Below are 24,803 nucleotides of genomic sequence, written 5' to 3'. Positions count from 1 at the left end.
TCTTTGAACAAGTAGCCTAAGATGTATTATAAAGAATTTAACATAAAGACAGGACATTTGTGCAATATAATTAGACATGTTTTTGTAAATGACAGTAGAGTTATTAAAAAACATTTAAATTCTTTAAGGTAGCAAAGATGCCTCATAAAAGACCTTTGCCAGGCCAGAATGCAGGGTACAACATGGGGACAACATGGGTACAACGCCACATTAATTCAAATTTCCTGATATTTGAGCCACCAACGTGTGTGGCTGCGTGCGCGGCAACATTTTGGTCACCCCCGACAAAATCTCACTCCAAGGTTTTTTGAAAAGTTGGCAGCTCTGTAAATACAGTAATTGAAATATAATCAAACTAGAATGGGCACTCGGTAGAGCGCATACCTTCGCATATCACAAGATTGGGCATTGCATTATGAACATTTTGGCATTAGTTGCATGCCAATTGGATAAAAATTGACCGTGCTATGGTAAAAAGAAGATTTTGACCTTTTCATGACCTTGACCTTGACCTTTGACCCGATCGATCCCAAAATCGAATCAAATGGTCCCCGGATAATAACCAATCATCCCACTAAATGTCATGCGATTCGGTTTAATACTTTTTGACTTATGCGAATAACACGCAAACACGCACACATACAAATAAATACATGGCGATCAAAACATAACCTTCCGCATTTTCAATGCGAAGGTAATTAAAAAGTCTCCCAGACCCACCACGGGGGCCCACGGCAGTGGCTTTGAGTTGTGTGGGAGCTCCTGTTCACTCCTGGATGCGGCACTGAGGCTGAGGCTGAGGGAGGAGGAGGACCCGCGCGTCGCCATCTGTGTCGTCCACCCAGAAGCCCCGCCCCCCTGCTGCATCTTCACTGGGAAACCGTCCGACTCTCATTCACTTCAGTGGGAAGCGCCTGCTGCACACGTACGGGGGCGAAACATGGCCTCACCGAGGACAGTTACTATCGTGGCCCTTTCTTTTGCGTTGGGTTTATTCTTCGTCTTCATGGGAACCATCAAGCTCACCCCGAGACTAAGCAAAGATGCATACAGTGAAATGGTGAGTGCATGTGAACGACACATCGGTACGAAGGGGGTGAAGGCCATTGTTCTGGAATGGCTGCAGACACGAAAGCCTCTCAGGCTCTAATAATGTGACGCTGACCTAAATAGTAAAAGATAGGACAAAAGAACCGCTTTCGAAAATGACGTCTCTCTTTTTCTCTGCCTCTGAAGCATGCGTCCATTTTCATCACGGTATGACCTGCTGAAACGTTATTGTATTCCCTCCCACAGCTAGCACACTGGCTAAGCCTGCGTGCTTCACGATGAGCCGGACAATATGTCGGCATTCACACGGGGGACATCAGGGAATCTGCACATAAAATAATCCGCAATGTGTCCATTTAATGAACCTCGTGTGCTGGTGAAGAGAGCAACGCGAACCCGTCGTGGTCACACATGCTATAAATGAGCTGGATGGTGCAAACGTGCTGGATAAGGAGCCCGTTTCGAAATGTTCGCGAGCTCCTTGCAGCTTATTAAATAGAATTTAACGTGAAAAGCAACGTACAGCTGAACAGCAATGGCGGCGCATTCCAGCAAATTCTGTGAGGTGCACCTGCCAGTGCTGTGGTTGAAATACGGAAGATGATAGATGACATGCATTGAGGCTTCAAACAACTTATATTCTCATATAATATTATACTTAATAGTTTTTTATTTGAGTACAACCACAGTCGTGAAATAAAAGCACGTGACCTTTGGATAATTGACATGTGTGACTGAATGGTGACCCAACATTACATTGTCCTTTAATAGATTAAAAAAATTAATAGACACCCGGGAGAGTTTGTATGACCTTAGTTAAAGATGAAATATACTTTGTCCTTTCAGAAAAGGGCATACAAGAGCTATGCCAAGGCTTTGCCGGGCCTGAAAAAGATTGGTATCAGCTCAGTACTGCTTCGCAAGATCATCGGCTCCCTGGAGGTGGGCTGCGGTGTGGTGCTCACCCTGGTCCCGGGCCGGCCCAAGGATGTGGCCAACTTCCTGCTGTTGCTGGTCATGCTTGTCGTCCTGTTCTTCCACCAGCTTGTGGGAGACCCCCTAAAACGCTACGCCCACGCTCTGGTCTTTGGTATTCTGCTCACCTGCCGACTGCTTATCGCCCGCCAGAGTGATGACCGGCCGGAGAGGGAGGACAGCAGAGAGGAACAACACCTTAATGACCAGGAAAAGAACAAGGTCAAGCAGTCTTAAGAGCCTCGTCTATTTGGGTCCAAGCCACAACCAAGGAAACCCTGGTGCCCCCCTATGGATTGTAGTAAATACAATTTTGAAGGAATCAGTCACTTCCAGTAATAACACCAAACACACACCCATCTCCTGTCCCATCCAGCTAGCCGACTGCTTACTCTCACCTCCTCCTCTGCACTCTTACTGTGAAACTGAGAACTCCCGATCCATACATCCTCTACGTGGACAATCATATCTGGAAACTCTCATGAGCTCGACTCATTGTCTAAATAGCTAATCCATTTTACCTATTTATTCTAGTACTACACTGTTATATGGGTTTTATTATTATTTAAGTATGAATTTAATTTATGCTACGAAATGATTTGAGGATGCTGTTTTTTCATGAAAGAATCTTTCTAGCTTGTTTTTTCTAATTTGTTTTTCTACTGTATGTAGGAGAGACTGGTGATTTATGAACTTCAATAGTACAAGCATGTTCCATTTGGTCAAGAGTATAGAAAATGAACACTTTTGAAACAACTTTGTACTAATTATACATCAACTAGCATGACATATCCACATCTTCTTTTTGTGCAGTGGTACCAGAAGGCTATTTTAGAAAAAAATAATATGAATCCTGGTTTATTTTTCATCTCAATATGGCTACATGTTTGAAGCAATGCGCATGAAATCCTTTCTCCCAAAATAAATTAGCTGCATCCCTCCCTCTCCTTTCAGTTCAGTTCTCACAGTGGAGTTGTTAAGCTGGAAAGTACAGCAGTTGCTGCCTCAGGTTGGCTGCTGCTGGCTTGTGAAGCAGAACAACCAAATCCAAAAAGTATTTTTTCCTGTTAAAAATGGAATTGTACCGTTTGTAATTCACAGGTGAAGTCTTAAATGTATTCACTGTTTCTTAAAGATTCTACTGATCAGTTTGGTTTTACTTCTCTCGGAAGATATAGAAAGGTATTCCTTTTAAATCTTCTTAGGGAACGATATCTCAATTCAAAAACCTGTCAGTAAGTTTTAAGATTCACAATATTTCTGTCAACGATATACTTAAAATAAAGAATTGGAGGTGAAACTGACTTCAGTTTGTTTCATTCGCTCTCTTGCAACAAGGGGTGCTGTTGTGGGATGTCTGTGTCTTTATATACACACAGAAAACTGTTGTAACCTTGCAAAAGCTATAACTAATTTTTATTTATTTTTATCTGATAGTGCTGTGTTTATACAGAAATTCGGTAGAAAAGTGAAAACAGAGGTATTTCTAACTTTAAATCCTAACAAAACTCAAATTTCAAGCATCATTCCAAAGGGCTTCTAAAATGTACAAAGATGTCATCAAAACAAAAAAATGAAATGTCAAATAATAATGTCGCTGAGCTGGGGGGGAAAAGTGCAGTTTGTAGATTTAACGGCCTGCTTTCACATGTCAGTGTTGAAGAAGCTCAGGCACCACAGACGTGAGCTCCGACATGAAGGAGATGAAGGAGGAGAGACGGCAAATGATGGGGGAGAAGACAGTGACTATCCTGGAGGGTCCGTGTACGTTTTGATCGTTTGTTTTTTCGTTTAATAAAAAATACGGAATACGGAAATAACGTGCTTTCTTCGTTTTCCGTTTAAAACCAAAACCGTAAAAACACTTCTGTATTCCGTTTCTGTCGTCCGACTCATAAAGCCCCACCAGAAGTCCATTTGACTTTTTTAACTTTAATCAAAGGAGACGTGTCCTGCTGCCTGTATATAATCACAGGCAGCAGGGGTTTGGGGACCCCTGATTTAAATCCCTATGAAGGCCAAAATAGTGTACTCAGGCTTAATGTAACCTTTGACCTTTTGTCAAGTCAAATGAATCAAATGTATATCAAAAGCAGGCTTCTTCATACCAGTGTTATTGGATGGCAACTTCATTTTTATGTGACAGTTTTACATTTTTGGTTTCAAACGGAAAACGAAGAAACTACGTTATTTCCGTATTCCGTATTTTGAATGAAACGAAAAAACGAACAAAACGTACACGGACAACCAAACCGGAAAAACGGAAAACCATTTCTGTATTCCGCTTCTGTCGTCTGAAACCAAAAACGATATAACGGATGTGCTAACACATGCAAACACTTAGCAGAGTAACGTTAGAAGAAAATTAATTAATCAATATAAAATATATATACATACACACAAACATATGTATATATATTTACACACATCTACATTACTGGAAGATTTTCTGGCCGTGTAACTTTAAATTAGTTCATCCTTTTTGACCTTGTTCTTTTGTATTTTGTGGCTTTTGAACGATTCAGCTAAAATATGTATCATGCATATTGCACAACAGTTCACTCCATTCCTCCTGCATGGCTCAGTTTATTCATTCCTCTTCAACCTGATCAGCCATGGTCCTCTTCAAGCTGCTCAGCCATTGGTCCTGCTTAAGCTGCCCAGCCATTGGTCCTCCTTAAGCTGCTCAGCCATTGGTCCTCTTCAAGCTGCTCAGCCATTGGTCCTCCTTAAGCTGCTCAGCCATTGGTCCTGCTTAAGCTGCTCAGCCATTGGTCCTCTTCAAGCTGATCAGCCATTGGTCCTCTTCCTGTTTTAAAATCTTTATTCAAGAGGCAACATTTTAAAAGATTTTCATGTCGGACAGCGATGAAAAATATGAAGGAACAATAAAAACACAAATATGCAAAATAGGCTGTATATATATGCTGTATATATATATATATATACTAGAGATGCACCGATCAGGTTTTTTGGTACCGATCACCGATAACTGAAATCTGTATCTGCCGATCACCGATAATACCGATCACCGATCACTGAAATCAGTATCTGCCGATCCGATAATACCGATCACCGATCACCTTGTCGATTGAAGCATTCTATTTATTGTGTATCATTATTGCCTAGGACTATGAGGAAATACATATATAAAGCACCTCAAACAATTAAAGAAATTACAGATTTCTTTAAACATTTAGGACTTTTACTTTGAAAAATGTCCTAATTGATACATTAAAATAGTTTGATTGCTATTGTAGGGGATTTCAGATATGTATGGAACACATCTGCATCATTCATTTCCTGGAACTCTTGGGGAAATCTATATACAGGACTTTTTTTAACATACAAAAGTCTGACTTATTTTTATAAACTCTTCCTTGGTACAGTAAAAATGTTTTAATGTTAGCATAATTTATGCTAAATCTCAGAAACGATCTATAAAGATACAAAATCAGTTAATTGTTTACTTTTATATAGTGGCTCAGACATGTGAGTGTCGGCTGAGTTGACGCAGTGATTCAACTCGGGGGACAGGGACGCCGCTCGGTGCGTGAGGATCCCCTCGTGGTCCTCTCACTCTGCGACCCTCGCCGGGCGCATCGTCTCCGTTGCGATGCGCCGCGATTGAAACGTCTCTGATAGTTCTCGCAGATGTTAACGTCATCTGATCGGCCGTTTTGATCGGCCGTTTTGAGAACGCCGATCAAAACCGACAATGGGAATATCGGCCGATATGGATCGGCGCCGATCAGATCGGTGCATCCCTAATATATACAGCATATTTTTGACTTATTAATAATATTATTTAATAATTATAAATAAATAATAATTATAAATAAAATAAAAATTATAAATAAAATAAAAGCACAAACATGCAATATATATATATATATATTGCATGTTTGTGCTTTTATATATATACCTCTGTGTATTAGGGCAGCAACAACAAATTGATTATTAAAATAGTTCGCAACAAATGTCTATCGATTGGTTCTGTCGTGGGATTATTACCTTGCCATATACTTTTAGGCAGTCCCTGTCAAACTCACTGCGTGTCACTATGCTTGTAAGGGATTTGTTTTTTACTCTAAGTGGTACAGGTTGATGTGGTTGGTAAACTCAACTGCTAAACAAGCCAAGCTCTTCTCTTAAAATGCTGACAAGTAATAGAAATCACATTTTTATTTTGTATGAAATGTATGTAGCTTTGAGGAAGAAGTTTCATAGAGGAAGTGCCCTGATTAAATTATTTACAGCATTGTAAAATTACTAGGGCTGTGACTTTTTTTCGTCCCGATGTGCGCGCACACGCCGGCATCCGAGCTCTGCGGCGCGCGAGACGGAGATCGGAGTCGTGTTAACGCGACACGTAGAGACAGAATGACATGCTGCTGGTTCGAGACGACCAACAACAGACGGATTGGAAGCTCATTCTGCGCATGCGTTAAAAAAAATTAACTAATTAATCCTGTAATTTAATTAACTGAGTTAACGCGTTATTTTTCACAGCACTAAAAATTACATTAGAAATTCTGAACCAAATTAATTTTAATGACCGAGTTATTTTTTTGTTATATATAAATTATTTATTTTTCTGTAATTGTGAGCAGTTTTCGAAGTTATTCGTCGCAGCATCCTCTGATTTCTGTATCTAGATAAGACGTAACCATGGATTTACAAAAAGAGAGATGAACAGCTCAATGACTATTGTAGTCTTACTCTTTGGCGGTTGAAGGACTACAACTTCCGTGAAGCCACTGAACGGAAAGACTATACTGCGCAAGCGCAGACCAAACGGTCGCGCGGAGGATTTGAGTTTTGTTTTAATGGCTTCCACGGAGCAGAGCACAATATTTACACGTTTTTAGCAATGTAGAAATGGCAGCAACGCTAAACCTGTCGGGGTCGCAAGGTTTAGACCCTTCGTCTTCAAGCGACCAGTCTGTGTCCAGTCGGAGTAATAACAGAAGTCTGAGAGTCGCAGAAAATGAGAGGAAGAAGAACGAGGCGGAGGACCCGTTTGTTCTGGCCCTGAAGTACTTCTCTGACGGTAACGTTGCGACTCACACACACACGCACACACACACACACACACCGGTCGATGGCAGATTGTTGCGTTAGGTACCAACAGCTCGGTTACTTGTATAACGTAGAAGTTCGTAATTGAACGTGAGAAGACGCTAAACACGGCCAGTAATACGCCAAACCCAAGATGTAACGTTCTTGATGTATTGTGGGTTTTACCGCAGCTTTCGTTCCAGCTAATGTTGCTAAGTTAACGTTACTTTGTTATGAGCTCTCCAAAACAGGGCTAGCCTTACGTCTGTAACGTACGTTATGTTCAACCACCACTATTAAACGCTGCAAATCGGAGGATTAACTGTTGTGACGTCATATGTTGCCCCAATTGCACTAAATCTAAGTGACTGATCTTACCAATAAGACGACTTTCGCTAGATCCTTACATCCAAAAGAGGTTTAAGTGATCATGGGTACTCTCCTGCATTGTTTGACCTGTCTAGGAATTTCAATTATCTTTGTGATCAGATACCTTGTTTTGATGGCTGTAATTTCTATACACTGCATTGATAATGTGATAACAGACACCAGTGCTAAGTAGCGTAGATATCTGTAAGTACATCACTAAACACATCACCTGAAAACTTTTGGCCAGTCTTTTTTTCACTGAGTGTAAACTCTTGCTTTGGCTTACATTTGGTTGATATTGTTTCCCCTCATGTTAGTATGTACAACTATGTGAGCATTTTTACATGTTAAACACATGCAAATGATGTGATGTTATCCCTCCCACCTATAGTTGAAGCGGGTACTCCAGTGCAAGGGAACGATGAGGTCGAGAAGAACATGGTTATGGTGGAGAAGGTGGCCTACAGGAACGGACTTTCCCCGGAGGCCATCTCTATCATGCTGGAGTTTGCCATGAGCCTCCGTATGGGTAAGACTGTCACTTAGGAGGGTCATAGGGGGCTAGAGTCTTTCCCACCACATAAGCAAGTGTACACCTTGGACAGAGTCTTTCACCCTCTTTTACACAGCTCAGTCAATTTCAACCTCTTGTTTTGACTGTGGGTCAAAACCAAGAAAACCTTGGGGATCACATGAAACAAATGCCACACAAAGGTGGCAGTGTTAACCACTGCGTTTGACCATTTGCTTACTGTAACTGATTTTGTTTCTGTGTAGGGATGACTCTCTGTGCCCGGGTGCTGAAGTGTCTGATTCCTGCCACGGTGGTACCACAGGAGGCTGTTGTTCGAGCAGTGGTTTGGCTGGGAATTGGAAAAATACCCATCAACACACGAGTAAGTGTAAATTTGATTTGTCCAAATTCTCAAAAAGTAAGAATACATGTACTAACACTCTCAAAGAATAATTGTATTATTCTAATTTTTATGTTCGCATTATTTACCATTTAATCCTGTAAGACCCAAACATATAAATAATCTCTAAATCATTTTTTTTAAAAAGTCAGATGATGTTGTAAGAGTCTTCTGATGCAGATAATGAAGGATTAATAATAAAAAAATGTTTTTGTAAGTTTTTAGGGAAATGTTGTAATATTGCAACGTTGGGCCTCGTTGGTAGCAGAATTTCAGCCAGCGAGACCGGTCCCGGGGCATAGTCAGTTTAGTTGGTTGGCTTGTGTTGGTTCGCTCAATGTCCTTATTGTCATCATCCTCAGTTGGACAATCAGTGGGTCTCTTATTCTCTTTTTCCACTTCCTCATCACTCGAATCACTGGTGTCTGATTCCATCTCAACATCGCTCTCTCCATTTTGGACAGCCTCAATGACATCCTGGATACTGAAGAAAGCTCTCCTTGCTGGTGGCATTCTGAAATGGAAACAATAGTTAGAGAATGTTCAAGTATAACTAATTCCAATGCAAATGAATCCTATTCAGGCAATACACTCCACTGATGGCACACAATACTGTCTGGCTAGCCTAATGTGCTCTCTACTTACATTTACAAAAGGAAAATACAACCCCCCCAGAACTCTTACATCCCCATCTTCCAGAACATTTACACCTCTCCCTGAACAATGCGTTATAAATGCAACCCCCACATTCCAACACATTTACACCTCTCCCTGAACAATGCATTATAAATGCAACCCCCATATTCCAGAACATTTACACCTCTCCCTGAACAATGCATTATAAATGCAACTCCCACATTCCAAAACATTTACACTTGTCCCTGAACAACCATCCTCCAAAGCATTCTACAAACATTATCTGGCTTGTGTAACAAGGAGATATTTGGGCAAACCAACAAAGTCCAGATAAAAAAAACAGTTGACTATATCTCACTGCGAACATAAAAATAACATAGGGTTTGGGTTACCCTAACCCATTTAGAATTATTCAAATCTGGTCTAAACTTAAAATTATAACAAATAACCCTTTTGTAAAGTGTGAATCATCAAATACATTATATTTCTGGAAGTATTTATCCTGTATCTGAACATCCGAGAAGTGGAATGTCTCCATGCTCCACATGCTATTTTAGCCACCATTTTCACCCAACGTTATAAAATTACAACAATGACATAACAAGCTGAAAATCTAATGTGATGCATTAATTCCACAATAACTTAGTATTTACATGAACTACATATTCTAACAATCACCCAAAAAAATATTTAATGGAATTTACTTACTTCAATGTTGATATATCCAGTTGAATGAAACAAGGAGATGTGCTTCCGGGAAAGTTTGCAGGTAGAGTGAGTTCATGGCCTTATGGCCACACCTATACAGGACTCTCAGAAAATTAGAATATTGTGATAAAGTTCTTTATTTTCTGTAATGCAATTAAAAAAACAAAAATGTCATGCATTCTGGATTCATTACAAATCAACTGAAATATTGCAAGCCTTTTATTCTTTTAATATTGCTGATTATGGCTTACAGCTTAAGAAAACTCTAAAATCCTATCTCATAAAATTTGAATATTTCCTCAGACCAAGTAAAAAAAAAGATTTATGACAGCAAAACAAAATCAAACATTTGAAAATGTGTTTCCAGGTGTTTCGAGTTAATTAGACGATTCAAGTGATTTGTTTAATACCCTACTACAGGGGTGGCCAACCCGCGGCTCGCGAGTAGCATGCGGCTCTTTGCCTGGTGTCATGCGGCTCTTACGTTCATATCTAAGTTTGTGTTTTTTTGTATGCGTGTTCGCCGCTTGAGTTCAATACGGTATTTTTCGTCAACGCGCATGCGTGAGATGAAAACGCAAAGTTTCCCAGTAGGGCATGGGTCTCAAACTCGTGGGCCAAACGCAAAGACCACATCCGAATGTCGGCGGGCCGTTCTACGGTGGGTTACGCGAATGAAAGTGTCCGAAAATCAAACACTGCACTTACGCCATGAACGCCGCATTATGGGCAGCTGGATGTCCCGCACTTTGGCTAAAGTAGTTTACGGTGACGCTTTCTCCAGCCGCCCTCAATTCAGCAGGCACGGTGTAAGAGCAGCGTTGCGGGAGAACCGCATCCAAATGTCGAACTCTCTTGGCTAAGTGGTGGTTTATTGGTGGGCGTTTGATTACTCCAGCCCCCATAATGCGGCATTCATGGCGCAAGTGCACCGCTCGATTTTCGGACACCTGTTCTGATTGACACCATGTGAAGGAATTGCTCAGTGGCAACAACGGAATTAAGCCAGATTTGAAGAGGATTGTTCAAGGCAAGGAATCCCATAAGTCCCACTAAGCAACATGCATAGTAAAAGAAAAACGCTATTGTAAATTATTATATTTTTGTTTGTAGACTTGGTTGAACTGAGATAATGTGTGTTTGTGTGTGTGTGTGTGAGACAGTGTACACAATGTTCATTGTTGAACATGACAGACCTGTTGTCTTAGTACTGTAGGAGTCCATTTCTGTCATTATCATGTTGGTGTGTGACATTTACAACAAATCTGGCTGATCAGAGGTGTGTGTGTGCGTGGGCGCACACATATGTATGATGTGGCTCTTTGCGGTGACACAGTAAAAAATGTGGCTCTTAGTCTCTGACTGGTTGGCCACCCCTGCCCTACTAGTATACTTTTTCATGATATTCTAATATTTAAGGATATTTGAGTTTTCTTAAGCTGTAAGCCATAATCAGCAATATTAAAAGAATAAAAGGCTTGCAATATTTCAGTTGATTTGTAATGAATCCAGAATGCATGACATTTTTGTTTTTTTAATTGCATTACAGAAAATAAAGAACTTTATCACAATATTCTAATTTTCTGAGACAGTCCTGTATATACATTTACAATCCAATGGCATTGCAAGGCAAGACAATAGGACCCATTGACTATGTAAATATGGTCTTTCCCCAAAAAACGTTTTTGCAAATGTGTTTTTTAGAGAGATAAAAGTGACGTTGTAATATTACAACTAGGGGTCTTACAGGGTTAATACAAATATATGTTTTTAAACTTGCTCTCCATGCTATTTTCAATATTAAAATAATTCAGTCAATCTTTTTTTTTTTTATGAGTGCTGCTCAGTTTTTGAAAATATAGTTTGAATTTTAGATCTTTGAGATGAGTTTTGATTGACCTGCTTATGATTCTGTACATGTCATCTTTAAGTTTGCACAATTGTTAATGCATTTGTGTTTTTATTTACATATACAATTTTCAGATTCTTTTCATAAAGTGGGTGTTGACTGTATTTGACATGATTGATGCAAAGGACCAACTTCGGGCCGTCTATGGCTTCATCTTCAGTTATGTCACTGAGGAAAATATGGTACGTGTGCTGATGATCTCTGCATTGTTGTTGTAAGACGGCATCAAATCAAATTGGTGTACTATTCATTTACACATGTCTTTGAGCCACAAAATACGGGTTCATTATGCTTATTCATTATTTAATGACATGCCTATATTGTTTGCCAGAGCTATTTTGAAAACCAATTTAAAATGACAAATGCCTCACTGTGTATGGATGCTGTGCCTTGATTGACAAACATACTTGATAAATAAAGGTTATTTTCTGCCTCACTGGACAGATAATATGCATTTCTGGTTTTGGCTTATAACAGATTAATTACAAAAGAGAATTGCGTTCTCCCATCATGAAATGGTTGCACCACTGTAATGTGATATGGGATACCCTGAACAACTGCTTGGATGTAAATAAATCATTTCTTTGTCACTTTATTTCAGTGTCCTTTCATCTGCCATCTGCTGTACCTTTTGACCAGGAAGGAAAGTGGTGAGTCAAACAATTTAACACCAAAAAAGATTGTAATGCTATTTATTCTATTTTACTTCATTATTTCTTCTTTTCAGTATTCCTATAAATTCTGGATAAATTGACCGCTTTATTTTTCTTCTTGTTTCTAGTGCAGGTCTTCAGAGTCAGGAAGCTACTGGAGCTACAGTCTAGACTGGTAAGCCTTCTGCTGATCCGACACCCTCTATAACCACTTATCAAAGCTACTTATTCAGTAGGTAGATCTGTTCAATGAGAAATCACAGAATGGGGTTTAGTCTACACTCTATTCTGCATTATTAGGAAACATCTATGACAAAGCTGTCATATTGAGCATGTTGACAATGTTTCCTCAGGGAAGGCAACCGTTCCTCTTGAGCCTACTGTCACTTTACAGGGTGTTTTGCCCTGACCTGGTGACGCTCTCCATCTCTTCACGAATTAAGGTTTGTACATGGCCTGTGCAGTTGTTGCTGATCCTGCTGTTATATTGTCCAATGATCGTCACTTCTAAAGCACCAGCGGGATTGTGTGTCTTATCTTTTCTTACAGAGTGGGTTTAGAAACCACAATATGCCCTGGAAATCAGCCCTGATTGCAGTCCAGAAGAGGAATGGTTCCCAGGTTGCCGCCAGCATCAGCCTGGCCTCCACAATTAAGACCAACCCCAGGAAAAGGGTATGGACGTGTATTTAAGTAGTCAGATACACTGCTTACCGAGTTTATAATCACTCCTGCAAGGAGTGACTTGGTCAGAAAATAATGTCAAATACCAGATCTATTAAGTATATTTTTTTATAATTGTATTTTGAACCACATTTTAGCCATTTAATAATTTCAGGAAATTAAACTAATAAAAGCCAGCCACGGCTTTCTAATCATGTTCTTGTTTTACTTTGCTTTCTCTCTCAGAAACACTGCCACCTGGAATTGCCGGAGTTGAGTTCTGTCGTCGGTAAAGAGGCGCAGACTGATTCGTCCTCCAGCAGAAAGGTGGTCCCCCTGGTGCAGCTCCACTCCTTTGCGCATATCCTGGAGAACATTCACCGCATCGAGGTAATTTATACTGTGACACATCTCTGAGTTCTGTATCTGTGTGGTGCCTCCTCTTCTCAGTCTTTCACTCCCTCTGCTCCCATGTTCCTCAGCTTCTGCAATTGACCTGTTAGTCCCAACACACCTGGACTAGGAAAATATGAATCAAGCCACAGCCCCTGTCGTCCAACCATTTAGGCAGCAGAATAAAATATATGCCAGTTTCTTCATGCCGTTAGGGTTTCTAACCACTGTTATTTTCAATGTGATGCATCCTCACAGCCACAGGGTGGTGCTGTGTCACTTGTTAAAATTTAGTCTGTTCATCATAGTATATCCATCTTTTCACAGATATGGTGGTTTATGTCTTATATGAGTAATTAAAGCAATATGCCTGAGATAAGCTGCATCTGAGCAATGCATTGAACAAAGATTTCATAGCAAATTATAATTTAAAGATGCCTCTTCAAAATGATCTATTTGCCCTGCAGATTCAGATGACTTGATAAACTAATACAAGTCATTGTTATGGCTCACAGACCTTTATGTGTCATGCGACATCAATGTTCATCTTTCACTGCCTGAAAAGCCAATGCGAGGCTATCTGACAGGAATAGATAAAGAAATATCTACTTTCTCTGTATCTTACGCAAGACACATGATTACAGTCCATCTCAACTCATAAAACTTCAGCAAAGGCATTGTAGAAGGTTCATTGATTATTTCCCTCATTGCCTGCACTCCTGTTATCAAAAGCAGAATGGTGCTTTTGCAGTTTAATAATACAGTTGCTCCATAATGATTGGAGAGCTGATCTGTTTCCATTCACAGTTTGTCTTCTCCTTATTTTAATTGATTTATTATATTGATAAAGTCCCCATATTGGGAGGCAGCTGTTGATACACGATACAGGACTGCATCAACTATCCAGTGTGATAACAGAAATATCCCAGTGCTGGTATTATAGGGATTACTGGATACTGAAGAATGAGCTCAGTGGAGGATTGGTGGCCCACTCTATCACAACAAGGACATGAGCATCAGTGTATCATTATTCTGTAGCAGGTCAACAGGATCATTTGAAACAAATTTGAATGTTGGAAACATGATTTTTCTGTTCCATCTCTTCTTCCTACTTCTTTATTTATGGTTGTTTGATTATTTCACCCTCTCATCATAATTTATGTATGTGTCCTATTTCTTGATTTTACCTCCACCAGCTGCCCGCTCAGATGGGCTCACTGCTGGGCTCCAGTCTGGCACTGCAGTACCTGGACTGTGTACAGGACGAGTCTGCCCTCCTACGCCTCAACTTCTGGCTCGGCCACGCGCTCCACGAAGGTAAGGGCTGTGCCCGGGGGGGGGGGGGGGGGGCACTATCGAACTGCTGTGACATCTTCTATCAGGAAGAGTCAGCCAAAGTAAAGGCCTTAAGTTGAACCCAAATACATTCGCTAGTTGGCAGATCAAAAGGATTTTTTCGGAGAAAGGTTTAAAGGAGACTGGAGAGGAAGTCACTGTGTGAAGATGTTGTGAATGTGGGTTCCTCTGCTGTCTTCTTTTTATTCCCTTGACTTTTTCACTCACTAAATACCCGTTTGTGCTATTTTTAAGAGTTCTTGTTCTGTGGCGATGGAGGAGCCTCCCAGAATTCAGAAGAAGCTCTGCAGTTTCTGAACACGTTGCTGTCCACACAGCATTTTCTCCAGGTGAGCCTCACAGTTCAGGCCCTGAGAGCCACCGCTCCACCGTCCCCTGTATTCATTATTTAAATGTGTCCCTTTTCTCAGGAGGGCTTTTCTTGCTCAGAGGCTTTCCTCTACAAATTCCTCAGTGTTTGGGACGGTTCCCTCTTCCGCCCACAAATCCTCGGTCTGCTGAGCAACATCCCTGTTGTCCCCAGTTCCCGTGAGTTTTCCGTGGGTTGTCTGTCACCGCCTTTAGTGATCTGTCTCTGTCAAGCATGCAGACGGCCTTGCTCTCCACTTCAATACAAGTTCTTATTTGAACACATCCTGCCTTATTGTGTTACTTCCAATGAATTTAATGGAACTATATAGCTGGTGAAACTAACCTTCTGTCTCCCCCTCTTCAGAAATCAGACGTCTTCTGTTTGAGCCCCTCATGCAGCTCTTCTTCACATCCTCACTGTTCTTCAAGGTGAGTTTAGCTCTCGAACGCACAAGTAAAATTACATCATGCTATGGTACTTGAATTACAAAACCGTCTGTAATAATTTGGCAGAAAAGATGTAATAGTGTTTTTCTTGTAATAATGCACTCATTATATATTCGTTAAGTGGTTAAACTACTGTATGACCAGTGGAGATTGGTATTGTTAAGATTGTCACTGTCCTGCTACTCTTACAGGTACTGCTTATCAATCTGGCACTTTATTGGAACTTCTTTTGTTTCTTTTTGTTTAAAGAGAAACAAAACCAATTCCCATTTAAAGCAGGGACACTGCTTTAAATGGGAACTATATGTTGTTATTTTCTCCATTACCTAAGAGCAGAACCAGTAACATCTAAGCTTATCAATACTGGTGTCTTTAATAATCTAGCACTGGCGCCCAGTGTCCATTGAATACCGTGTTTCAGTCCTCGTCCCTCATGCCTGGGGCTTTTCCTCTTCTTCGTGTGTCTGCAGTGTGGTCTGATGGAGTGTCTCAACAATATGCTCTTGAAGTGGCTGACCTGGCACTCCGTGTATGCCCTGGAGGACGACTTGGACATCAGCCTCAACAGCCACACCTCCATGTGAGTCTTGCGTCTACTTCCTGCTACTTGTTTATGCCCTGGACATAAAACCTGAAACACTTTGTGACTTTACTGGAGAGCATAAGGCTTACAGCTCGTTGAGTTTTTGCTTTCAAACCGAGAACTCTGACCTAATCAGTTCTCGCGTATGTAATATAAGTGTTCAAGTGTTGCCACGGTTATTAACCGTGGGGAAGTGTAATGAACCAAACCCCTCCCTGTTGGCCCCAGTTGATTTACCCATTTTAGTTCTAAATGTGCGGCACTCATTTTTTAACCTTTAAATTTGACATTTTTTGACATTTCTTACTCTGATAAAAACATAACAACATCCTTACACTGGTGTTTATAGTAATGCTTTAGCCTGAATTCAAGCCATCTTTCATTCATTAAACAAAGCAAAAATAGGCAGATGTGTGTATTGACATGTTTTCCATTTAGTTTTGAGCTTATTTATCCCTCAAATCCTTTAATTGAAATACGTTTGCAGACAAAAGCATCCCTAATCTCCAGTTATATGATTTTCCAGCTTTCAAATTTCAGGGTTGGAGTACGTGTCATTATTGTTTAAATACCTGGGCTTCATCAATATTGAGTCCCACAATAAATTATCCAATAAGTGTAGGGATCCATTTTCTATTCACTGCAACTTTCAAACTCACCTCTGGTATTTAGCTCAAGTACAATTCTGGGATGAGATCATTAATTGTGTATTTGAGTACACTCTCAACATCACTCTTGATTCAGTGTGTCCTTTGTATTGTAATGAAGTGTCATGTGGCTGATTTGGGAGCTTTTCTGGTGTCCTCTCAGAGGCTTGAGGCACTGCTGGAGTCGAATAGTTCCAACTGTCACTGAACATCATTCTGTTGAAGTGTGTGTCTGACTCGCTGCTCTTCCCTCTGTCCCAGAAACATGACTCTGTCGGGGTTCAAGGATTCGGTGATGGAGCTGGTTGCCTTTGTGGGTCAGCTGGCCTCTCTGAGCCTTCAGCTGGAAGGCTGCCACGCTCTCCTCCTCAGCTTCATTCTGGACTTCTACGAGACAGTAAATAATACACCACAGGGCTCCAGACTAACTTTTTTAACTAGGAGCACAGTGGCCCCTAACTTAAAATGTTAGGGGCGCAAGCAGACAATTTAGGGGCGCACACAGGGTTTTCCTGGGTCAAAATTTATTCGTACAATCTAGGTGTTGAGTGAGAGATCAGCAGCTGACCGCTCTGCCGTGATGCGCACACACATCCGCGCACACGGGTGAGCACACTCCTCACTAGCACCCCCTCCCCCGTTAACAACTCTTCTCGGCTCGCCCAAATTTTCTCTATGCAGGAAAAACCCTGCGCACAGTAGAAATCCACTTGCAAAGTTTTCCCATCATTTCTACTGTATTACTGATAAATAATTTGACAATATACAATCTTATGCCTTTTTGCAATCATGAACTGCAAAACATTCACAACAGAGAACTCTTCAGAAGTTACTGTATTGAGTTTAAACATATTTTAAGAGAAAACATACCTTGAGCATGTGCATGTTGCACTTCGATGTGGCCAATCAAAACATTTATTGGTTTCTAGAGATGCACCGATCAGGTTTTTGGTGCCGATCACCGATCACTGAAATCAGTATCTGCCGATCACCGATAATACCGATCACGGTGTCGATTGACGCATTCTATTTATTGTGGAGCATTATTGCTATGAGGACTATGAGGAAATACATACAGGACTGTCTCAGAAAATTAGAATATTGTGATAAAGTTCTTTATTTTCTGTAATGCAATTAAAAAAACAAAAATGTCATGCATTCTGGATTCATTACAAATCAACTGAAATATTGCAAGCCTTTTATTCTTTTAATATTGCTGATTATGGCTTACAGCTTAAGAAAACTCTAAAATCCTATCTCATAAAATTTGAATATTTCCTCAGACCAAGTAAAACAAAAGATTTATAACAGCAAAACAAAATCAAACATTTGAAAATGTGTTTCCAGGTGTTTCGAGTTAATTAGACGATTCAAGTGATTTGTTTAATACCCTACTAGTATACTAGTACCCCCCCCCGCTAGTACCCCCCCCGCTCTCACACACAGGCCAGCCTTCTTCTTCGGTTTTCGTCTCCTTTCTTCTTCTTCTGGAGTTAATGTCGGTTAGCAAACCAGTCATTCAGGCATTACCGCTAACTATAGTGGGCTGAAGTGTAGAACAAGTTTGTCAGCAACAAAAATATTTAATAACAAAACCAAAAAAAATCTGCTAATTTACTGGTCGCGCATGCGCGAGTTGATGAAAAATTTACTCGCACTGTGTCTAATTTTAGGCGCAAAATGCGACCATTTGGTCGCAGTCTGGAGCCCTGCACCAACGGTTGAATTTACGTTTGTGGCTTGATTTAGGCAACCTGAGCCTGGGCTGTTCTGGTGCTATTTTCAGATCCTCTCCAAAAAAATTAGTTTTGCCTAAAGTTACTTTACTTTGATGTTTAACCTTAATATAATGTATGTGCAGAGTTTGACTCTTTACGCCTTTTTTAACCATGACTCTCCTGGTCAAGTCAGCAGCAGCAGCACATAGAATGTAAGAGATAAATGTTACAAAACACACAGGACAGTCTTGAAATAAATCGGGTCTGATAAAAAGCTTGTTCTAGATGTTTTTTATTGTCTACCTTTTCGTTGGTAACTATCTGTGGGTGTTTTATTTCCTATTTCTTTTCTCCCCCAGGTGTGCGACACGTTTCTGAAGTATGGGCTCCCCCTTGTGGTGATGCCTCCACCTGGAGTGTTTTATCCAGCCCTGTTTGCCACTGACCCTGTTAGCGTGGACAGACTAGCCTACATCATGCACAGGTGGGGACTTCAACCTGCCCGATGCATACAGCAGCACCCTAATGTACGAGGTCATATGTCAATGCATATTTTATGATGGAACAGGAATCAAATGGCCAAATTGTATGTATATTTTAATGCATGATTTATGAAAATGAGAGTCTAAGAGGAATGCACTTAAGCACTCTTCTCCGATTTATCTAGAATTCAAGCGTCGTTCGTAACTCTAGGGCAAGCCTTTATAACTCAGATCCTTAGTGTCGGCTAACTGACTCCACCTCGGGGCTCTGAAGTCATTCTGCCAAAGCTGAGCGTAAAAATGGCATGGCAAAGGTACATTGGAATGTAATTGGGTTATATTCTTTGACAGGCCATAGAAGATCATCTGTTTGATGATCACATGGTTCACTGGTCAGTCTTGTTTCTTTTTTGTTCAGGTACAAGGTGAACTTGACATCAGCCAAGAGTCAAGAAAAACTCAGAGAGGTAAAAACACAAAATTGCTGTTATTTGCTTTTCAGTAATACTGTAACGTGCATATTTTGTTCCATAGCACAAAGTGCTTGACATGCAATGGAAAGCAAATTGTTTTCAATAAGCAGTGATTAGATTAGAAGTGCTAATTTAACCTTTTTTCTCAACCCAGGGTTTTTTAATGCATTTCTTCTGATTGTATTTACATGTCAGGCATTAAGCTGGTGCGCACAGAAGTGATTTGCTATTTTATTCACTGTGGCAGCTTTTATATATATTCTATCCCTCAGTCTAGCTCTTAAGGAATTAACATGCATTTACCTACAACCTTTAATACCCTCTCAGATGAGGACTTTAAAAGTTGTTGATTTTAATACATCTGCGAGCTGTGAATTTACATGTCAGGCAGCCGGCACGCTCCCCTGGAAATGTCAGAGGCACTTTGTATTACCGTATTTTCCGCACTATAGGGCGCACTGGATTATAAGGCGCACTGTCAATGAATGGTCTATTTTCCATCTTTTTTCATGTATATAGCGCACCGGACTATAAGGCGCATTAAGCGAAACAAAACAGTCAGCCAGTCAAATTTTATGAAACGTGTTCACAATAACTCTCAACATTGTTCAGTTATAACACGTAAAATACAACACAATACACTCACAACCATAGCGAGAACTACAGTGAAGGGTGACATCGTTCTGGTCCCTGTTTCCTCCACGGTGCGGTTCACGGGGATATCAGAGGTGAGGGGAACCGTGTCCATGTTGGTGACGTGCTCTGACCGGATCTTCTTTTCAGTGATCTGGTTTTTGCAGTATTACTCCGCGACGCTCCTAACTGCGGTAGCCGTGATGCTGCAAGCGGTGCGGCTTTGGAGTTTACCGAAGTCGTACTAAAACATGTTGACAGCGCGCCGTGAACCACACAAAATCGCTTCGAGGTCAGTAAGTACAAACAGAATTAATCCATATACAAGGCGCTCCGGATTATAAGGCGAACTGTTGTTTTTTGAGAAAATTAAAGGCTTTTAAGTGCGCCTTTTAGTGCGGAAAATACGGTAATAAAATTGACTTGGTAAATTGCATGTAAATTAATTGGCGCAACAGACATCAGATGTGAAACTTTGCTCTTGCTTTTCAGCAGGCCTTTCACATCAGCCGTCAGACGTTCCGCGAGTTCAACCATTACGCAGTCATCATGGTCAGCTGCCTGTGGAACTCCAACATGTTTCAACCAGACATGGGCGTCCAGCTGGGAGAGGAGCTGCTGCTCAAGAGCAACGTGCCGCACCACGCGGCGAGCTTCGACCTCATCCACCACCCTGCCTTCATGAGCTACGCTGTCGACTTCCATCAGAGGGTGAGTGGAGCCTTCGGGATGTCTTTGTGGTCCCAAGATATTTGAGTTGGATCCTAGCTGCTGCACACCACACCAACATCTGGACCAGGCAGTTTCCTCTGCGTCTGAGAAGTTAAACCAATGTGGGCATGCCTTAAATTGCATTCTTTCTCACAGCCATCAAGGGGGCGTCTCCTCTGGTTGTAATTGTGTAGACGTCTGAAAGTATTTGTCAAGATAGTATGATTTTCATTTAGTGTAAAATAGACGATAAAGCAGGTTCTGCTTTAGGGGGCGTGGCTACCTTGGGATTGACGGGTCGCAACCGCAGCATATTTCGGGCCGTGTTTTTGGTCCCCCAATTGAAGCCCTTTCAGTTCGTTAAAGTTAATTGTAACCTTTATAGTTCGATATAAATGTCTTCCGTCTTTGGCTTCTTAGCTCCACCCTCTTGTGTCACTTGATTTTAAAGAGTCAAGATGGCGACGAAGGAAAACAATGGCGCTGGCCAAATTGCTCCAACATTCCACAAAGCAATGGGTGACGTCGGAGTGACTTCTGAACCGGCTGCTGCAGCGTGTTCTGTGTCGCTGTTGCTTATGTTGACCCCGTCAGAGGCGCGGATCAGCACGCACACAGGCTGCGCACTTTGTTTAATGGACCGACAGGCAAGACAAGGGCACAGATGTGGTATTAATGTATCCTTCATAGAAGATACATTAATACAGAAGGACATTTTTATGATGAATGGGTATAGCATGAGATGTGGTTTTCATCATGTTTAATAATACTCACACCTTTTTTGTGGTTCAGTCCAGCTGCAATATGTAGCAGCGATCTTGTGAGATTGAGCAGGGCGGACCGACAGTGAATATTCATGTTCTCTCTTTATCAGTGTTGGCCGGAGAGAAAGGACCTGGACCTCAATTCCATAAAGGTATGAGGGCTCTACTGTTTATTTTTGCATTTCCTGATGGTTCACATGCGGTTCGATGTGCGTCACTCATACCAGGGTGTCCGCGGGTCCTTAAAAAGTCTTAAAAAGTCTTAAATTGCTTTTCCTAAAAATAAGGCCTTAAAAAGTCTTAAATTGTCTTAAATTCAGATTGGATTGGTCTTAAATTTTTTGGGTGTCATGTCCAGGGGTTTTCCTGGGTCAAAATGGGTCTTCGGTGCTCCCAAAAAATATGTTGGCGCGCTGCGCGCGCACCGTCTATTTATACAGGTCGGGCTGTTGAGTGATCAGCAGCTGTCCGCTCGGTCCATTCGCGCACCTCACAGTTGCGTATTGATCAGACAAGAAGACACGCTTATCAACTCCAGTGTTTCCCCTATAACAGGGTGAAATCCCCCCCCCCCGCAAACAATTCTCGGCTCGCGCGACAGAGCGATGTGCGCGCCGGCATCGAAGCTGCCGTGATGCGCGCACACGGGTGAGCACCGCGTATTCGGTCCTATCAATCCCCTACAACGTGAAGCATCGGCTACTTTAGAAAACATGGCAGGATGCAAGTTCAACAACGGCTTGAAAAGAACGAGTGTTTCTGGTCACGGTGGGTGAAATGCTTCTGAAGCTGCGTTGTGTGTCGCGAGACTTTCCAGCGGTGGAATCTCACGTGCAGAGCAAGAAGCACAGAGACTAGCGAAGGCCGCCCGCGGGGCTAGCGCCTGCTCCGCCGCGAGCTCCTGCTCCGCCGCGAGCTCCTGCTCTGCCGCCCGCAGCGTCAACTACAACGCTGGAGGTCACCGGAGGAAATCCAGCGCCTTGCAACAAAGAGCTCATCACCCAAGACCAACGCTGCGGTGCGTTCTTCATTCTGTTCCACGAGACTCTGGACCAGACCACCGCGAGCAGACAGCTGGACTTCATGTGCGCTATTGGTGAAATGACCACGTCCCGTCAGGATCCTGTGGAGCTCATGGGCCATGACACCAGGACCTACTTCAGCACCTCACAGTAAGTCTAACATAAATATATGTATTAACTAACCTCATGTATATGAGTATGTGTTTCATATAGTTAAGCTTTACTCGTGTGTCAAGTTAATAACAGCTATGCATAGGCGCACTACACATTAATTAGACTAATTAAAAATAGTTTTAGAATGGTAGTAAGTAGAGTGGTGTTTACCTGTCAATATGTCTACATAGTGTTCACTAGGCTCAAGAGATGGCTCACGTTGCTTAATTTGTAAAAATAGTATTCATTCCTATTTATCCAGTCTGACATTAATCTGAAGTGGTGGTGTCATAAGAGATGTGGTGACTGTTGGCTAATGTCTGCCTTTTTTCTTTCTTTTTTCCAGGAGAATGGACCAAATGTCAACTGGAAGTTTTTATATTAATACAGTTTGAAAAGGATTGTTTTCCTAGTATATTCACAAAAGCTCAGGAGTAGACATGAACCTGTGCACAAACATCCATCACATAGAGACATGAGAACTCACACTCACTCACCCACACACACATACATTCTATTATGTAAATGAATTTGCATTTTAAAAGCAGCTGGAAATGTTATTTGTTACTTTATGGATTTTTTTTGTTCAAAAGGAACTATGTTGCATGTATTTTTAAATATATTTACTTAATTTTAGAGACATTTGTTCATGGGACTTAAATGTTCTGAAAATGTATTAATAAATATAATTTACAACAGCAATGACATTTGTGTTATCCTTTTGCATTACACCATACTGTTAATTTTGAACAGACATCAGTGTGTTTACTTTGAATTAATTAATTTAGATTAATGTATATTTCCATCGTAAATTAGGTCTTAAATTTTATTTAGACGTGGTCTTAAAAAGTCTTAAAAAGTCTTAAATTTCACTGGTTTATTCCTGTAGACACCCTGCATACTTCAGAGATTGAGAGTATTTGCTTTGATGATATAAACCTTCTGTGATGTGATTGGGCGTGTTTCTGTGTGTGTTTCAGCATTCCAAGCCGTGGAGCTGGTACCTGGAGTATTTGTTCAGTCAGGGTTACGACGGCCTTAAACAGTTTGTTCAGAGCAACATCAGCCTGCCGCTGACGGCGGCTGGGGGTCAGGGCAAAGGCCCGGGCAGCGGAGACGGAGACGGCCTGTCCACATAGCAGGTCGAGGGAGATGCTGAACTCAGTGGAGAGGAACACCTGCACCACAAGCATCATTTTTAATAGACTTGTACATATTCTATCTCTGAGTGTCTTGTGTACATAGACGTGTCTGTTTTTGTTATGTATGTGTACTTGTAATACTGTTTATTCAATGATTATAGACATAAAGCTAAGACTTTTTTTAGCTTTCTTTTCAGTATTTTATTTTTTCTTCGCAATAAACTTTGTTTTTACGTCAACACACTGACATTAAAACTGCTTCAACATTGTACAATTGTGTTATATTCGTGTACAGCTTGCCCCCTGCAAACCCTGACTCATAATAAATAAGTGTAAGACTCTTTTACCGTCAAAACAAATAAAAACATAACCTTCCGCATTTTCAATGCGAAGGTAATGAATGTTGTGTCTTACTAAAGTTATTCTGCATTATGCTGCTGTTTGCCACTTTCTTGGGAGTGTTGCCTCTTTCAAATGACATCAGTTATTTGAGAACGTGCTCCATGGATCAGGATTCTTCAGTCGGTCGCTCTGCCTTCTGGAGAACCGCATTTTGTTTTAATAGAGACCCATCTGGATGGTACAAGGCCTCTGGCGCATCGTCTCCTGAACACTGCACGCCAGGTACGGACATCCGCTGTCTGGGGCGATCGCTGACCCGGGACATGTCAAATGCTTGTGCTGCGCTTCAATATTCACCCTTCTTCATATTGTCATTTTATTGTCAGACAAAAGGGAGAATCGGTAACCTGCAGGTACCCACACAATCCATAATGCAATGCCACCAGTTTAGGGCTGCAACTGACATTGTCATCAGTCCGTCGTTAATTTATTAATTGTATGAAACATGTAAAAATATGAAACCAGCTGCACGTGAACCAATTATCAACAACTTCATTTCCTGTCATCCACTGATCGATTTCACTCGTTCACTTTATGCAGACCAGAGATGAGGGCAAGTGAATGCCATCATTTCTCGTTTATTAAGGA

The 24,803-nt window shown here is 41.2% G+C and overlaps 2 protein-coding genes across 2 annotated transcripts; both read left to right on the top strand.

The window, feature by feature from the left end:
* The first annotated feature begins 881 nt into the window (after positions 1–881).
* tmem35 (transmembrane protein 35) lies at positions 882–3,329 on the top strand. The gene is made up of 2 exons (XM_056439406.1): positions 882–1,060; positions 1,897–3,329. Exons 1-2 carry the CDS (start codon positions 941–943, stop codon positions 2,260–2,262), a joined length of 486 nt encoding a protein of 161 aa, XP_056295381.1. The 5' UTR covers positions 882–940; the 3' UTR covers positions 2,263–3,329.
* Positions 3,330–6,854: 3,525 nt separating this feature from the next.
* cenpi (centromere protein I) lies at positions 6,855–24,214 on the top strand. The gene is made up of 20 exons (XM_056439879.1): positions 6,855–7,078; positions 7,847–7,984; positions 8,233–8,351; positions 11,697–11,804; positions 12,224–12,272; positions 12,404–12,450; positions 12,629–12,718; positions 12,825–12,950; positions 13,185–13,328; positions 14,528–14,648; positions 14,922–15,016; positions 15,098–15,215; positions 15,403–15,467; positions 15,956–16,065; positions 16,977–17,112; positions 18,793–18,917; positions 19,334–19,382; positions 20,514–20,732; positions 21,607–21,648; positions 23,652–24,214. The coding sequence occupies exons 1-20, from the start codon at positions 6,907–6,909 to the stop codon at positions 23,808–23,810; spliced, it is 2,232 nt and encodes a 743-aa protein (XP_056295854.1). The 5' UTR covers positions 6,855–6,906; the 3' UTR covers positions 23,811–24,214.
* The last annotated feature ends 589 nt before the right edge of the window (positions 24,215–24,803 follow it).

This window comes from Pseudoliparis swirei, chromosome 19 (assembly GCF_029220125.1).
Source record: "Pseudoliparis swirei isolate HS2019 ecotype Mariana Trench chromosome 19, NWPU_hadal_v1, whole genome shotgun sequence".
Taxonomy (NCBI): domain Eukaryota; kingdom Metazoa; phylum Chordata; class Actinopteri; order Perciformes; family Liparidae; genus Pseudoliparis; species Pseudoliparis swirei.
Note: the sequence above shows the minus strand (reverse complement) of the source record. Positions and strands in the feature narration are given on the sequence as shown.